The sequence below is a fragment of the Suncus etruscus genome, chromosome 9 (genome assembly GCF_024139225.1).
Source record: "Suncus etruscus isolate mSunEtr1 chromosome 9, mSunEtr1.pri.cur, whole genome shotgun sequence".
NCBI classification, from domain to species: domain Eukaryota; kingdom Metazoa; phylum Chordata; class Mammalia; order Eulipotyphla; family Soricidae; genus Suncus; species Suncus etruscus.
Window position 1 is genome coordinate 61,734,189 of NC_064856.1, and position 17,666 is coordinate 61,751,854.

Sequence of the window (17,666 nt, forward strand, 5' to 3'; positions counted from 1 at the left end):
TACTAAGGACATAAAATAGAATTGATAGAACCAATGTAGTGACCTATAATTATTCAGGTAATAAAATGATGGGCTAAGTAAATTTTATAGATAAAGATTACATAAATTTTTTGTAAGTAAAGAAACAAACTAAAGGACCACATGCATATCCTAGTTTCATTGCATTAAAAAGGGGGACATGTATTTTACAGGGAAAATATTTGGAAGAATATTTCACCAAATTTTTAATATTTATGTGTGTTGTCTATAATGCAGAGACGATTTCTCTCTTTTGTGGGGGCACAACCAGTGATGCTCAGGGGTTAATCCTGGCTATGCGCTCAGAAATCACTCCTGGCTTGGGGGACTACTATATGGGATGCTGGGGATTGAACTGAGTCCGTCCTGTGTCAGCTGCGTGCAAGGCAAATACCCACCCTATTGCTATCGCTCTTGCCCCTAGTTGATTTCTCTTTACCTCTTTTACTTTTTATATTTAAAAAAATAAAATTTTTACATTAATAGAAAGCTTGTTTAAAAAAAGAAAGGACACACTTGAAGATAGGACACACTTGAAGATTAACTATTTCTTTGGTCATTTAGGCTTCAAATGAGATTCTGTTACATATTATTAAAATCGTATTGTATTTTATAGCTGAAAACTAGTTTGCTTCTTAAATTTGCTACATAATATGTAAAAGTAGATTTGGTATAAAATTGACTTTTATTTTGTGTTAATTATTTTATTATAAATCAGAATTCTAAAACAGTATTTTTCTCAGTTTGGCATTAATATATAGAAATAATCCATAATATGTGCTAACAACTGGTAAGGTCTTTTTATCTTGTTTATCTTGTATTATTCTATATTTGGGGCCACACCCAATTGTACTCAAGTCAAGTCCCTGCCTGTTCTTTTTCTGTCCCCTAAAAATAAGATATTGTGTGAAATATTCTTCCAAATATATTTTCTGTCAAAACATATATGTGAAACTTTTTAAAATAAACATCAAATTAGGATATACATGTTGTCCTGTAATTTCTTTTTTTACTTACAAATAAATCATTTAATTTTTCCCTGTCAAATTTAGTTATTTAGTTCATCATTTTACTAGCTAAATAATAGGTCACTACATTGGTTCTATCAATTCTATTTAGTCTTTAGTCACTAAATTTTTTTTTAGTCACTAATTTTTGGCATTCTTTTCATCTTATATGAATTATCGTTAGTAATTAAATATTTTGATCTGTCTGAATTGTAGTGTTAGCTAATCCATTTAAAAATATACCTTCTTTCCCTCCCCTAAAAATAAACTTCTTATAGCAACTCATTTTTGTTCTAAAATAATTGGATGAATTTTTATCTAAGTAACTTCAAAAAACCTAAAATTATACACGGCATAAGCAGTAATATTGCCTTATCAAGCAAAACAAATTCACTTAGCCATCTTTATTACTTGTTAGTGATAATTATTATTTTAAAGTAGACAATAAGAAAGGAACCAGAAGTTGGGGTTGATAATACTGTTTATTTAAAAATAAAAATCAGTATATAACACGTTTTAATATGTTAATTCTGTGAAGCCTGTTTGAGGATATTGAGAAAGCCTTCCAGTTAAAAGACTGCTGCTCTTGATTTTGAGGGAATGAAAAATGCAATTAAGTTTTTCTATTAAACTATTATGGGGGGGGCCGGGCGGTGGCGCTGAAGGTAAGGTGCCTGCCTTGCCTGCGCTAGCCTTGGACAGACCGCGGTTCCATCCCCTGGTGTCCCATATGGTCCCCCAAGCCAGGAGCAACTTCTGAGCACATAGCCAGAAGTAACCCCTGAGCGTTACCAGGTGTGGCCCAAAAACCCAAAAAAAAAAAAAACAAACTATTATGGGGGAGTGAGGGAAAGATACTATTCTGGATTTAAGAAGAAGAATACTGGAAGAATTTAACATTGTCAGTAAACTTAAGATCCTGATTTAGGAACCAGAGAGATGGTACAGTAGACAGAGTCCTTGCTTTACTTGAAGTCAACCCAGGTTCAATTTCTGGATCAGGTATGTCCCTTGAAGCCCTGCCAGAAATGTTCCCTGAATACAGAGCCAGGAGTAAGCCCTCAGCATGGCAAGGCATGGACCCCCAAAAAACAACCACAAAAAGTGTCTGACCAGAACAGTAGTATATTAGGTAGGGTGCTTGCCTTGCCCGTGGTTGATCTGAATTCAATCCCCTAGATTGCCATGTGGTTCCCTGAACCTGCCTGGAGATGTTCCAGAGTGCAGAGCCAGAAGTAATCCCCGAGCACCACCTGATATGGCTCAAAAACAAAACAAAACAAAAAGAGGATTCTAGATATTTGAAGAGGGTAGAAAGGCTAAAATATGATGGCTATGTGAGGAAGAGGGAGCAGAGAGATTAGAAAGAACCTCAGTTCTGTTTCCATCAGATGATAGAACATTGAGTTAGGCATTACACGATAAGGAGGAAACTTTCTGCTAAAGTATTTGCTGAAGTCTTCTTACCCTATGGAGAATGGAAGAGGAAAGTAATGTCTTAATATCTTGAAGGCTCGCTTCTTAGAGAAAAAGAAAAATCTCCCTTAAAAATTCTTGTCTTGGGGCCGGAGGAGTGGCACAAGCGGTAAGGCATTTGCCTTGCGCTCACTAGTCTAGGACGGACCACGGTTCAAGCCCCTGGCGTCCCATATGGTCCCTCAAGCTAGGAGCAATTTCTGAGCACATAGCTAGGAGGAACCCCTGAGCGTCACCGAGTGTGGCCCCCCCCCCAATTTTTTTTGTCTTGATAATTACTGAATTGTATACTATATGGGAAAACAAAATTTGTAACCCTTACCTCCTTACTTGGTAATTGAATCATTTTGTTGTTAGTGTTGTTGCTTTTTGTTCTTTCTTTAATTCATCTGTTTGAATAATTTTATCGGCTCCTAACATGTTGATAGACATTTTGAACATCTAATCAATTGGGTATATTAGGAAGCCTTATTGCCCGTGTCCCATAGTTATAAATTTTTGCTATTCTAGACAATCCTTATTGCTTATATGTCTATATATTCTTTTTGTTTCTTCAAGAGACCAGAAATGCTTAATATAGACAGTACTAGCATGATAATGGCATTTTTTATTTTGGTTTTTGGGCCACACCTGTTTGACGCTCAGGGGTTACTCCTGGCTATGCGCTCAGAAACCGCCCCTGGCTTGGGGAGATCATATGGGACGCCCCGCGGTCCGTTCCTTGGCTAGTGCTTGCAAGGCAGACACCTTACCTCTAGCGCCACCTTCCCGGCCCCAGATAATGGCATTTTTAAGGATCACATTTTGTTTAAATTAATAGTTGCTCAAGTATGCCATCTATATGACTTGCTGGTATTAATTTGCATCTTAACAGATATTAGGAAATACCTAGCAGAATGCTGATTCTTAAAAAAAAAAAAACCCAGAGCAAACTGTATAAGTATATGTTTGCCATACTTATGACTTTTTCAGACATAACAAGACAGTAATACTAGCACATTTATTTGACATTTAATCATTAGAAAATATGGCTAACTACAGTTATTTTCTTTAAGGTTTTTTTTTTAAATTTCAGATAGAAAATGCTGCTGAAGAACCTAGAGTTTTATGTATAATACAAGATACTACAAATTCAAAAACATTGAATGAACGGATCACTTTAAATTTACCAGCTTCTACTCCACTCAGAAAGCTCTTTGAAGATGTGGCCAACAAAGTAGGCTACATAAATGGAACCTTTGATTTGGTGTGGGGAAATGGAGTCAATACTGCTGATATGGTAAAAAAAAAATCTAGACTTATAAATATCTTCTCCTAAACTGTTAACACTATAGTCAGTATGTTGTTGTTGTTACTAAAGAGTTATAAAATTCTCTACCGTTTTTATTATCATGAAACACTACTACGTTGTGTTTACGTTAAACACAACTACTTTAATAACTACGTTATGAGCAATTCCTTTAATTTTCATCCCTTTTTCTCCATTCTAAGGTATTCAATATTTGCTTATCTTAGTTTTCATAATGTAATTTCCTCAGTGTTTTTAATTTACATGACTGCATAAACTACAGAAAAATTTCTAGTATTAACTAGAAATGTTACTTATTTAATATGGAATAATTATTTTAAAGGATAAATAAAATATAGAAGGAAAAGGAGTAGAAGGTCATATACCCCGTGTATGTTAACAGATTATTATGTCCTAGAGTGGTACGCTCTGACTAAGAAGGTTATAATAACATGACATCTACTTCAAGGATCTCATGGTCTAGTTATAGAGACCTGTATATCATCAGGCAATTGCAATCACATATTTTTTTTTTTTTGTTTTTGGGTCACACCCGGCGGTGCTCAGGGGTTACTCCTGGCTGTCTGCTCAGAAATAGCTCCTGGCAGGCACGGGGGACCATGTGGGATACCGGGATTCGAACCAATCACCTTTGGTCCTGGATCGGCTGCTTGTAAGGCAAACGCCGCTGTGCTATCTCTCCGGGCCCGCAATCACATATTTTTAAGTACTATTTTTAAGTAGGGATTTGTTTTTGGTGTTGGTTATACATGGTGTTTCTCAGGGATCATTCCTAGCCAGTTCTGGGGTGAACTGCATGCAGTACTGGGGATCGAAATTGGGTTTGCACATGCAGGGCAAGTGTCTTAACCACTGAATACTCTCCCTCTCTCTCACCATCTTTCCCTTCCTCCCTTAAAAATTTTAATTTGCTAGGACTGGAACGATAGTACAGGATGTAGCAAGAGCACTTGGCTTGCATGCAGCTGTCTTGGGTTCGATCTTTGACATTCCATATGGAACCTCAAGCTTTATCTAGAATAATTATATAGCCTGAGCACAAGGCCAGGAGTAAGCCCTGAGCACTGCCAGGTTTGATCCCAAACCTCAAAACAACAAAAATTTCACTTGATGAGTCAAGAGGAAGTCTTGATTGATTTTGTATGAAAAAGTGCTGAAGGAAACTGTTGAGTTAGATCTAATTCTTATTATTAGAGCATAATAAATAATCTTTGTTCTTTCTTATGTTTCCCTAATTTGGTTGCACCTTGCATATTGCTATTAGAATGATCTTATAATAAATAATAATATAATAATGATCTTATAATAAATAATAATAATGCTATAAATAATAGTATTCTTGTTGCTTTCAGATCAAATAACTTAATTGGGGTTTGAAAGAAAGCTCAAAGAACTGGAGCAAATGCCTGGCATTTCAATTGATAAGCACCCACTCACTAGGGTTGTGGCCCTAGAGGCCTTCAGTACTTCTGAGCCTGTGTAGCATTGATTTTGGGGCTGAAGCACTGAACATTTTTAGCCTGGTTTGTCTAATAGCATCTGAGAGGCTTATGGATCTTGGAGTGCTGCTTGGGAGATTTCTTTTCTAGTAAATAAAATTAAATTATTTTTAATTTTAATTATTTAAATTATATACTTTTCCTCTCTGGAATTGATCAATAAAATTGGTAGTCCTATAAGATAAGCAGTCTTTAACCTGAAGTTTTTAATGCTTCCTGTTAATATAATATATAATTTATAGTTTTTTCTCTTTTAGTTAAAAGAATAGTTTATATTGCCTACCCAAGTCATATCTATATTTTACTTTTAATAAACCATATATTTCCTTATTCTGTTCTAAAGTTAATCTTTTTTCCTTTGTCCTCCTTTAGTTTTTCTGCCAATTCTCTTAATCTCTTTTTATTATATGTTTTTTTACATTGATAATACATAGAATGTAAATCGTGATGACTAGAGTCTCATTATACTGTTTTGTAGTCACCATAGATACTCCCTATTAAGCTTCAAAACATGCTAAATTAATACCTAATTTAAAATACTTCTGTATGAAGATTATATATTTTTCTTTTTTCTATAGCTATAACTTCTCATGTACTCAGTTTTTATCTGTGTATATGTGTGCATATTGTATATTTCTAAGTCTACTCTTTTTATGGGACTCATAGTGTTGCTTGTATGATTATCAAAAATTTAATAGATTTATTTATTGAAATAAAACTGTATTCCTGGTTCTTCATATGGTCTTATTATTTCATATGGCCAGTTTTTAATTGGTCCCATAAATCAGCATCTTTCCTCCTTTCGTGTATCTTCTGCTTCAGTCTTTCTGTGTCTAACTTTTCTCCTGGATTTCTTACTAAGTCAAAATTCAGAGATAGCTTTCATAAACTAGACTTTTTATTTACTTAATATTCTGCACTCTGTGTGTCTAATATTCTAATACTTGGTTTTTCAAACATAATCTTATTTAATCCTTTCATTTAAAACTTTTATGAGGTAAGGGCTATTACAGCTTTTATTATGGTTATTGAAGCTGAGTCACTGGAAATTGACTTGATAAAATTATACAAATAGCAAGTGGAAGAATGTGCTTATTAATTTTTGTTCATGATATTTGAATTTTAATACCTAATATCCATAATTAAAGGCATTGTCATAAAGCAAGTCCTTTAAAGAGGTATTTCTTATGTATTTAAATCATTAACATATTTCTTAATGTAGCAAAGTAGTTTTTTTAATAAAAGAATAATCCCATTTTTCAATTTTCTTCACAATTGACTAGCATGTGGTGTGTAGGGTCTGGCACGTACAGAATTTCATCTCATCTTCTTACTAGAGTATGTAAGAATAACAATTAGGGTCAAGGGTGTTCTATGGAATCAAAGAGGCAAAGACTATCTTAAATGTCTTAAATGTTTAATATTCAAAGCTGTAATCACATTTCCCTTGGACTAGAATGCAGTTCTTTATTGGACTGGAGTACAATTTCCCAGAGATTTTTTTAAGGGGTTTACTTAATGACTCTAGTTTTGTTATATTTTATAATTACTTTGGTTGGAATGCTTGATACACTGCTTATTTGGAAAGTATCATTGCAGACATGTTTCAAAACATGTTTTCACACTTTCAGTTATATATTTAATTTTTAAAAAGTTCTTTAAAACCTTTTGTAATACATTTGTATTATTAGAAAACAAAAACACAAATGTTCACAATTCTTTTTTGTGTAATACTTTCATCTTATTAACTTTTACCTTTTAATTGTAGGGACCTTACCAATGTTGTGGGGTTGATGGCAGGCCCGGGGTTCAAACAAAGGCCACATGTACATGCAATACATGCTCTATCATATGAACTTTTTTTCTTTTGCGGGGGTGGGGGTAGTGGTGATGGTGGCTGTTATACCTGTTCAGGTCAGGGCTTAGGGGACATATTGGGTGCCTGGCATTGAACCCTAATTGCCACATGTAAGCAAATCTTTTACTTGTGTATTATTGTTTTTCCTACTTGAACAATATCCTTATATTTGCCTTTCCTTCCTTCCTTCATTTTTTTATTTATGAACATCTGAAATAACAGTATAAAGCCTTTTCCAGTTAATAAATTGATGGTAATTCCATGTCTGGATTAATAGAATTTACCAGTGTTTTTTTTAAAAAATGTGATTTGAGTTCAATAAATGTAGATATATGTCTGTTATAATTAATGTTTCTCATAAACTGAGATATTATATTTTGTATTTATAGGGTACACTGGATCATACCAGTGACAAGTCTCTTCTTGAGGCTAATTTTGAGCCAGGAAAGAAGAACTTTCTGCATTTGACCGATAAAGATGGTGAACAGCCTCAGATACTGCTGGTAAACTATTTAAAATCCAAATTCATATTTTTTGCACTGTCATCTCCCACTTGGGAAGCAATTTTTTAGAGAAAGGAATATATTTGTAGTTTATATATAATAAGATATTTTTCTATTTTATGATATGTATGTATATGTAAGTAAAGATGTTAATATACTGGGAAATTCTTAGCACTGTTACTTGTATATATAATATGTTGCTGTACTATGGACAGAGGTTGCTGCTCTCAAGACTGTTTCAATAAGAATAGCAATGAGTCTAGGATTGTTGATTAAATATAAAAGATAAAGTATAGAGTCCACATGTTGAGTGCGGCCTCCCTCAGCACTGCACCTCTAGCCCCTTTGGCTGGCAGATCTGAAGATGTAGGATAATTGTGGAGTCATAATTCACAAGCAATCAGTTAAAGTTTCATTGGACTCAGCTCGCTTTATTCCCTCATCTTTTCTCCACCATGAGCCTCTGCACCATGTCTGCCAAACTCATGTCTTTCTCTCAGGAGCTCTGTCTATCTCCCTTGCTGCTACTCTATGCTTCCTTGCTGCTATCTCTCTCGCCTCCCCCCAGGCACCCTTTTTTATTCTTTATTCAAAATAGCTTGCCCAGTCCTGGTCATGGCAGGTCTTATTCTCCAGGTGGGATTAACATCTCAAACAAGCTTAGGTAAGGGCATTGGGGGAAAGGAGATTCCACATAGGATGAATACAGATATTAATAAGAACTGCTGCTGTATTTTACTGGCTCTTCCTTGGCTAAGCTTTTTCTATCAGTTTTTTCACAGGATTTTCAGTATTTAGAGAGAAAGACTATTCAGACATTTTTATGCTCTTTTGTCCTTTAATTTATAGGTTAAATGTTATATTTCTTTTTTCCACAGTTTTTAGCCTAATTCATGTGTTAGTAGACTTGCATTTATTGCCGTGACTTTAAGAGATCTAGTTTAGTAACTAAAATTTCATGGTCAGAGTTTCTTACTTTTAAAGAGATAGACATGAATGTATAAGTTTAAAAACTATGCTTTAAATTATTTTTGATAAATATTGGAAACTATGGAGAAGAGAATATATTATATAGAACATGGGTTTTATAAGTGAAAATTTGTCTGGGATATCTCAATATCCATAACCTGAGGAAACTAAGAGAAGGGTGTATGGTCTTTTTATAATCTTCTTCTTAAATGTTTTCTCAAAGAGAATTCTTTTATTTGGTGTTTTTCATTTAAAAGTGTGTTGAGATTTAATGTGCCAGGGTATTGGGCAGTAAACATAAGAAACATAAGATATTCTTTTTTGGGGGCGGGAAGGGGCCTACACCCAGTGACTATGTGCTCCTGACTATGTGCTCAGAAATAGCTCCTGGCTTGGGGAACCATATGGGACGCTGGGGAATTGAACTGCGGGGTCAGTCCTGGGTCAGTCTCATGCAAGGCAAATGCCCTACCGCTATGCCATCACTCTAGCCACAATATTATTGAAAATATGTCTTTCTGATCTTTATTTCATCACTTATTTGTTTATGACATTATAAGAAAATTCTGGCTAATTGGAAACTAATCAAACCTAAATTAGATATTAATTTAGAGAATTATGGGTTCACATTTTAGGAGTTCATGTAAAAATACACAGTAGTTATTTTTCAGCATTATCATAATTGTCTATCGCCTAATCCTTTTTGACACACTTTTATAAGTAGTTTTTTACTCAAAATAGTAGAAACCTATACAGCCCACTTAATTATTAATGATTATTTCAATCTGTTAATACCTCTTTGGCAGGAATGAGATTAAAAACATGAATGAGGGCCCGGAGAGATAGCACAGCGGTGTTTGCCTTGCAAGCAGCTGATCCAGGACCAAAGGTGGTTGGTTCGAATCCCGGTGTCCCATATGGTCCTCCGTGCCTGCCAGGAGCTATTTCTGAGCAGACAGCCAGGAGTAACTCCTGAGCAATGCCGGGTGTGGCCCCAAAACCAAAATAAATAAATAAATATAAACATGAATGATAGACTGCTAATGTAGTTTTTCTTTATTAGTACTCAGAATATTTTAAGTAAAAATTTGAAGGAGAATTAAAGAAAATATAGACAGTAAGAACTTTGAAAATGTCACCAAATATATTGGGCATCTTTCAAATCTTCTACCGACAATTGGTGACATAGTTGCAACTCTAATAGTATTACTTTATGTTTTTTAATTTGTCTCAAAAATTATAGTCTTTTGTTATTATTTTAATAGTATATGTTCCACACTAAATATTGATTCTGCTACATTTTAGGAGGATTCCAGTGCTGGGGATGACAATGTTCAAGACAGATTTATAGGTCCACTTCCAAGAGAAGGTTCTGTGGGGTCTACCAGTGATTATGTCAGCCAAAGCTACTCCTATTCATCTATTTTGAACAAGTCAGAAACTGGTAAGATATATTGCTATTGTTAATCTACATTTTTAAATATTGGCATATTTGAATTTGAGTAAGAATTTGGAAGACTAATTAGAAAACTAAGATCTAAAATGAGACCACTACTTAACAGAAGCAGGGTTAAAACTCTGCTTTTCTTCAAGTAATTGGATTTATAGTGTTATTTCTATCACAGTTCAGTGATGAACACCATTATGTTTGAAGGAAAGTTGTTCTGTTTGGTAATTTGGTTTGAATTGAACCTTAAAAGATAAAAATTTGGGGCCAGAGCTGTAGAGCAAGCAGTAGGATGTCTGCCTTACACGTGCTTGCCTAGGATGGACCGCGGATTGATCCCGGCATCCCATATGGTTCCCCAAGCCAGGAGCGATTTCTGAGCCTATAGCCAGGAGTAACCCCTAAGCATCACCAGGTGTGGCCCCAAAACAAAAAACAAACAAAAAAGTAAGATAAAAAGTTGATTTCCTGGGGCCGGAGGGATAGCATGGAGGTAAGGCATTTGACTTTCATGCAGAAAGACGGTTCAAATCCCGGCATCCCATATGTTCCCCCATGCCTGTCAGGAGCGATTTCTGAGTGTGGAGCCAGGAGTGACCCCTGTGCGCTGCGGGGTGTGACCCAAGAACCAAAAACCAAAAAATAAAAAGTTGATTTCCTCTTGAAAGGAATGTCTCATTCTCTTTTAATTAGACGAGAATACAAGGCATAGCTCTATTTTCAAGCAGATAACGTAGGCATGTCTTACTAAATTTGTGGTATTATTAGTCTGATCATACATTTGAAATGAATTAGAATTTTTAAATTGTGATTATTTTTCCTGAGCATAATTAAACTTTGATTTAAAAATGTTCAACTTTTTTTTGGCTGATGTAATTGCTTTATTTTTTACATTTACCAAAGATTAATGCATGCATGCATAATATTACCAAAAATATAATCTTGGTTTTTATTTTATTTTTGGGCCACATTGGTAGTGTTCAAGGTTTCTGCCTGTCTCTGCACTCAGGACTTAACTCCTGGTGGGACTAGGGGGAAAATAAGGAGTATCAGAGGTCAAACCTGGATTGGGTTTGGTCAGATACCCTATTCATTGTCCTCCTGCCCTGTAATCATGATATTTTTATGTCATTTAATTTTACAACAAATCTTTGCACTAGATAGACTTCATGTTAAAAGAAATGGAAACTGGGTTTTAGAGAATCCTTTGATTTCAGTTTGGCATTTTGTGATGGATATGACTTTTGAATCTTTATTGTAGAACTTTTACAGATACTGTTTTAAACACTACATGAAAATAAGTATTGTAGAAAGAAAACTAGAGGTTACATTACAGTTTGTTTCAGTGTGTTTTGGCGTCTTCCATTTAATATAGTTTGTGGGGCCCACAGATGTAGCACAGTGGTGGGGCATTTACCTCGCATGCGACCCAGTTCTATTCCCAGCATCCCAAATGGTCCCCCAGTCTGCCAGGGGCAATTTCTGAGTGCAGGGCAGGAGTGACCCCTGAGCATCGCTGGGTGTGACCCAAAAACCAATCAATCAATATATAAAGTTTTAAACAAAATAATATAGTTTGTGATTAGAACAGTTTCTTCTAATCACTTATACCGGCATAATGGTATAATTTTTTTGAAATGGCATGATTACTATTTATGTTTGGTATTTTATACTGCTTATATCACTAAAATTTGTTGTGTGAAACTATCAAGAATAATCACTTATACCGGCATAATGGTATAGTTTTTTTGAAACAGCATGATTACTATTTATGTTTGGTATTTTATACTGCTTACATCACTAAAATTTGTTGCATGAAACTATCAAGAATAAAAAGAATGAAACATTTTCTATTGCAGATGATGAGATGATAAATTGTTTTTTATTACATAATAGTTTTTTTTTACATTTTTATTTGAGTATTACTTGGGGGGCAGTTTAACTGTAGGTTCCAGGAAATAATTTCCCCCCAGATACTAATATTTAAATACCCTGAAGTAGACTGTATACAATTTCAACAGTGGTGGTCATATTCAATTACATATATACGTGTATGCATATATTTGTGTGTGTGTGTGTGTGTGTGTGTATATATATATATATATATATATATATATATATACACTCATCCATATCAGAGCCTTTATCTTATTGTTCAGCAATAGATCTTTATAGATCTTCCTCATATAGTACTTTAAACTATCATTTGACTTTTAAGTTTGTGTAGGTTTCTTTTCTCTATCCTCTTCATCTTTTCTCTTATTGCCATATCTGACTGTATAGCTTATATTTTCTCATCATGAAAACCTAATTTCTTTATAGGGTTGTTAAAATAAAGGAATTCACTCTTTGTATGAATGAATTTATCATGTTATTCTGCATGAAAAGTTTGGTTTATAGCATTTGGTGACTAATGACTGTTTAGTATGCTCTCTACATTGGGTATATATGATACTTGTAGCATGTTTGTACTTTTCTATTGTCTATATAGCTTCTCGGATTTGGTATTAAATTTACTTCATGTCAGTAAAGCATCCCATATTAAGCATGTTCCTCTTCAAATTTTGCTAAATACTGTCTCCCTTATATCTCTGGACATATATCTTGACTTTCTGAGAAGCAGTTTATGTATAGTGCATATATTTAAAAGAGGATCTTTATATTTAAGTCAACCATGAATTACAGTTATGATTGAATTTCAGGTGTACAATATTCCAACAATACCATTGCCCGTGTCCTTCAGTTTTTCCCCATATCCCAATTTGCCTCTGGTAGGCAGTTTTTCCCTCCACCATTGATATGTCAATGTTCCCTTTTCTAACCTATTTCCCACCCCTTTTGCCCCACCTCCACCCCATTGGCAAGCTTCCTACTGTGGACTTTTCATTTCTTTGTGCTTTTCATTTCTATTGCCTTTGGGCATTTGTTAATTTCTTTACTAGGTTTCATTATATATACCACATATATGAGAGATCATTTTATTTATTCCTTTATTCCTTTCCCTCTGACTAATCCCATTTAGCATAATACTTTCCAGATTCATCTACCAACCAACAAATTGCACAACTTCATCTTTTCTTATAGTTGAGGAGTGTTTCATTGAGTGAATATACCATAGTTTCTTATCCAGTCATTTGTTTTTGGATACTTGGGTTGTTTTCAGATTTAGTTATTGTGGAATAATGCTAAATGACCCATAGAAGTGCAGAGATCTCTTCTGCATTATGTTCTTGGCCCTTAGGATATATTCCAAGGAGTGGAATTCCTGCATCATGTGGAAGCTCAAGTTCTTTTTTTTTTTTTAGTTTTTAGTTTTTGGGTCACACCTGGCAGCACTCAGGGGTTACTTGCTCTAAGCTCAGAAATCGCTCCTGGCAAGCTCAGGTGACCATATGGAATGTCAGGATTCAAACAACCATTCTTCTGCATGCAAGTCAAACACCCTACCTCCATGCTATCTCTCCGGCCTCTCAAGTTCTGCTGTTTTGATGAACGTCCATACTGTTTGCCAAAAGGCTGTATCAGTTAACATTGTCCCCAGTATTGAATGAGGGTGAAAAGGATCTTTGTTATATATTGTTGATAGAAATAGTTTTCAATTATGTGACTTTAATTTCTTAAAATTTATACTGTATTAAAATTTGATTATGTTGTATGATTATGATTTTTAATTCAAGTATTGTTTTATGTATATTTGTATTTTCTTTTTACAGGATACGTGGGATTAGTAAATCAAGCAATGACTTGCTATTTGAATAGCCTTTTGCAGACACTTTTTATGACTCCAGAATTTAGGAATGCACTCTATAAGTGAGTATTTAAAATAGTTTTAAATACAATTAAGTTAGGAATGGAAAATATATATAGTTTTAACAAATGAAATCCGATTTACCTTCTTGAAATTTTTTGTAAAGTTGGTAGGAATTTTATATTTCATAGAACGTATGTTCAATAGTGTATCTGAAAAAGAGTTTATGATGAAAAAAATGGTATATTTAAAAGTTGTGGTGATGGGGCCAGAAAGATATTATAGCTGGTAAAGTACTTGCTGTGCTACTGTTGACCCAAATTTACTCTCTGCTACTGCCAATGTATATTGTCCTGCCAACTGCCTAGAGTGACCCTTGTGTTTAGAACCAAGAGCAGTTCCTGAGCACGCAGTGCCAGGTATGGCTGAAACAGCTCCTCACCTCAAAAAAAATTTGTGGAGAGAATTAAAAGAGAATAGGCTTAAAGGGAAAAATTTTATGATTTATATTTAGAATAAATTATTTTATTAAAACCATCTTCATATATATGGGAAAGAGTTTGATTAACTATAAGATTTTTTTTCAGGGGCTGAGTGATTTGAGAGTCCTCAGCAGAGCTTTGAAGGCCTGGGATTTAGCCATTTTTGTCTACCCAAACAAATTGTTCAGCACAGGGCTTGGGATACAGTGCTGCTTAGGTATAGAGGTTCTAGGAACTACTTAGGCCATTGCAGCACCATTAAAGGACTTCCAGGATCATAGCTCATAGTGCTTGGAGCTACAAGGCTGGCCTTGCCCTCCTTGGTTTACTATGTGGTACTAGGAATTGAACCAGGGTTTACTGCATATAAGATATGTGCCAATGAGTCCAAAGCAATGGAACAGCGGGTAGTGTGTTTACCTTATATGCTGCCAACCCAGGGTTTTACTCCCTGGTATCCCTGAACATCTCCAGGAGTAATTATTGAGTTCAGAGCCAGAAGGAACTCATGATCACTAGTGGTTGTGGCATCAAAACAAAAAGACATGCCTAACTCCTATACTATCTCTTCAGCCCTTGAGGATATTTTTTTTTAAGTACCATATTTTTCCGGCATATAAGACAACTTTTGAAACGAAAAAGTCAACCGAAAATCGGGGGTCGTCTTACGCAGATTATATCCTGAGAAAATCGTATGGATATTGCCACAAAACGAATTTTCCAACTCTATCCTGCACCAATCACTGCAAGGCTGCTCAGACCACCTCTCTTAACTCAGCCAATCCAAGCAAGCTTTTTATGCATGCAAATTAGACAATGTTCTGTACCCGAGTCTACACTGTAAATAGATGTTCATATTGGCCAGAGTCAGAGAGGAAGTCTATTACAGTGTAACCTTTGAACCTTTGCTTGCTCTGATTGGCTCACTGTGGTACAGTTGCAGCACAGGAACATTGTAAACTTTGCCAAGGAACACAATAGCTGTGCTGCGGCAAGACAATATGGAGTAACAGAAAAGATGGTTTGAGACTGTAAAATTAGGGGATCATCATATATGCCCGGTCGTCTTATACACCGGAAAATACGGTAGGTGGGAGTTTGGGCCATACTCAGTGTGCTCAGGGCAGATTCCTGACATTGATCAGATGACCAAATGCAGTGCTAGGGATTGAACAAGATTGGCTTTATATAAGCCTCCTGTAATATTTCTCTGATCCCATTACCTATGAATTTTGATATTCTGCTAACAGTCTTTAAATTCCTAACACTGTGGCAAAAACGGAAAGGATAGCCCTAGTTATTCATTCAGCAAGCTTACGTTAAGTATTTACTGTATAGTAACTACTTAATAGACACAGTGATTATAGTGGCAGTAAAAGTGTAAAATTTCTCTATTAGATATTCCACAGAGGATCCTATAATTGAACTTATTTCACATAGTCCTATACATTCTGAAGAAAATTAAGCAGTACAACATGGAAAGAAAGAGTTACCATCAGGAAGTAGCATGGTAGCTAGAAGGGACCTGTTTTTGGAAGTATCTGGTGAAAAGTTTCACAGGAACCAGTCCTATTGAAAATCTGTGGAAATACTAGTCAAGGCAGAAGAAACTGCAAATGCAAATAACTTTGAGGAGTAAAAAATTCCACTGTTTTGGAGTTTGATAATACAGTGGGTAAAGCACTTGTCTTGCATATGCCCAAATCATTTAATCTACACAGGGTCCTCCACAGCCTTCAGGAATGATTTCTATGCTCAGAGCCAGAATTAAGCTGAGCTGAGTGTAACACACACAAACTTTTTTTTAAATGTAAATTGGGGATGTAACTTAATTACAAGTAACTTAGTTACTTGTCTTATGTGTGTGAGGCTCTGGGTTTAATTCCTGGCACACCAAAAAAATTTTTTTGTTATTGTTATAGGAGCTAAGTAAGGATGAGACATAAATTTAGAGAGGAAGGCCAAAACCTTTGCTTGAAGAGTAAAGTTTAGTGCAGATGAAGAAACAGTTTGAAAGTGATATTTCATTATACAGAACTAAGAAAGGGTTGGTTCCTTAAGAAATTCTGGACTTCTCTGGACTAAGAGAAGCTAAGACTACAAGAACGTATAAGGTTCTATTTCTTTTTTATTCATTGTATTATAGGCGACAGAGAATATATCACTTTAGATTTGGAGGCATGGAAGTGATATGTACATTTTTAAGGAAAGTATGTATTTCAGCATGTAGGATTATTTTGAAAGTTGAGGAACAGAGAAGGATCTGTTATTAAACCAGGTAGTAATGGTTAAAGTCAAGATGAGGATTGTAAGTATGGTTAAAATATTGCAGGTTGAAAATTGATAAGATTTATGGCAAATTTTAATTAGTAGCAAAGGAGTATGGCATTTAGTATGGCACAGAAGTTTCCTAATTTAGATTTCTGGAGTGTGAGATTTAAAACTTTTGAAGTCATTTGTACCAGAAAAAAAGATCAGATGAGAATTTCTGGAACTGTATAATTCAATGTTTAGGCCCAGTGCTACATTGCTGCTCACTTGGGCACAGTTGTATTGGGGACATCAAGGGTTACCATAACACTGCTCAGGACAACCATGCGGCATCCTAAAGTTCTTGGGAGACATTAGGCATCCACTGGTGCTGTAGCAGGTATTAAAGGTGCTCATGCATGCAGTGTCAAGGATTTAACTCTGGGCCTTGTGCATGACACCTATGCATTCTAGCCCCTTAAAGTCTCTCCCTGGCCCTGAAAATTAAGTTTTATAAGACAGGAATAGCTATTCCTCTTCACTGATAAATTTCCAATGAAAGAAAGTAATGTTTAAATGTTTTCGCTTTAGTTTTCTTTCACAGCTAATGGGAGAATTTTAGATTCTATAATGTCAACTTAAATCCTTTCTGCTAACAAAATAAGAATAACTCACTTTTGTCTCCTATGTCAAGTAGAATACACCACTTTTTTTTAACCCCTGTAATTATCTTTATTCTTTATCTGACATATGATTTTCTCTCTTCTTCTGTATTCAATCCTTAGCTCTATAGACACTTAAAAGAGAGGCAGAGTCACTATGCTGCAATTTCTAAGCTTTATAATAAGAAAAGTAAAATATAAAATAAGAAAATAGAGTACTTCATCAGAACACCTTATCACAAAAATATAAACATTTATTTTGCTTATACATTTTTGTACATGACATATACATTTATCAACTGTAGCAGAGGAAAATTAATATTTCAGCTTTCTTTTAAAACTAAATAGCCTTTAGTGAGAAAGTAGAAAGTAATCTTATCGCCAATTTAAGATATAGAAAAACTTAGTGTCCTTATTAAATAGTTTTCTTCATTTTAT

General features: G+C 34.9%; 1 protein-coding gene across 3 annotated transcripts in view; it reads left to right on the forward strand.

Moving 5' to 3' along the window:
• USP47 (ubiquitin specific peptidase 47) overlaps positions 1–17,666 on the forward strand; it is a 127,920-nt gene that overhangs the window by 41,267 nt on the left and 68,987 nt on the right. For 2 of the 3 annotated variants that reach the window (XM_049780983.1, XM_049780984.1), the window contains 4 exons: positions 3,577–3,780; positions 7,557–7,670; positions 9,945–10,083; positions 13,800–13,896. In XM_049780983.1, coding sequence (XP_049636940.1) covers positions 3,577–3,780; positions 7,557–7,670; positions 9,945–10,083; positions 13,800–13,896 — 554 coding nt within the window. The remainder of the gene's footprint in view (positions 1–3,576; positions 3,781–7,556; positions 7,671–9,944; positions 10,084–13,799; positions 13,897–17,666) is intronic. The other variant, XM_049780985.1, reaches the window with a different exon arrangement.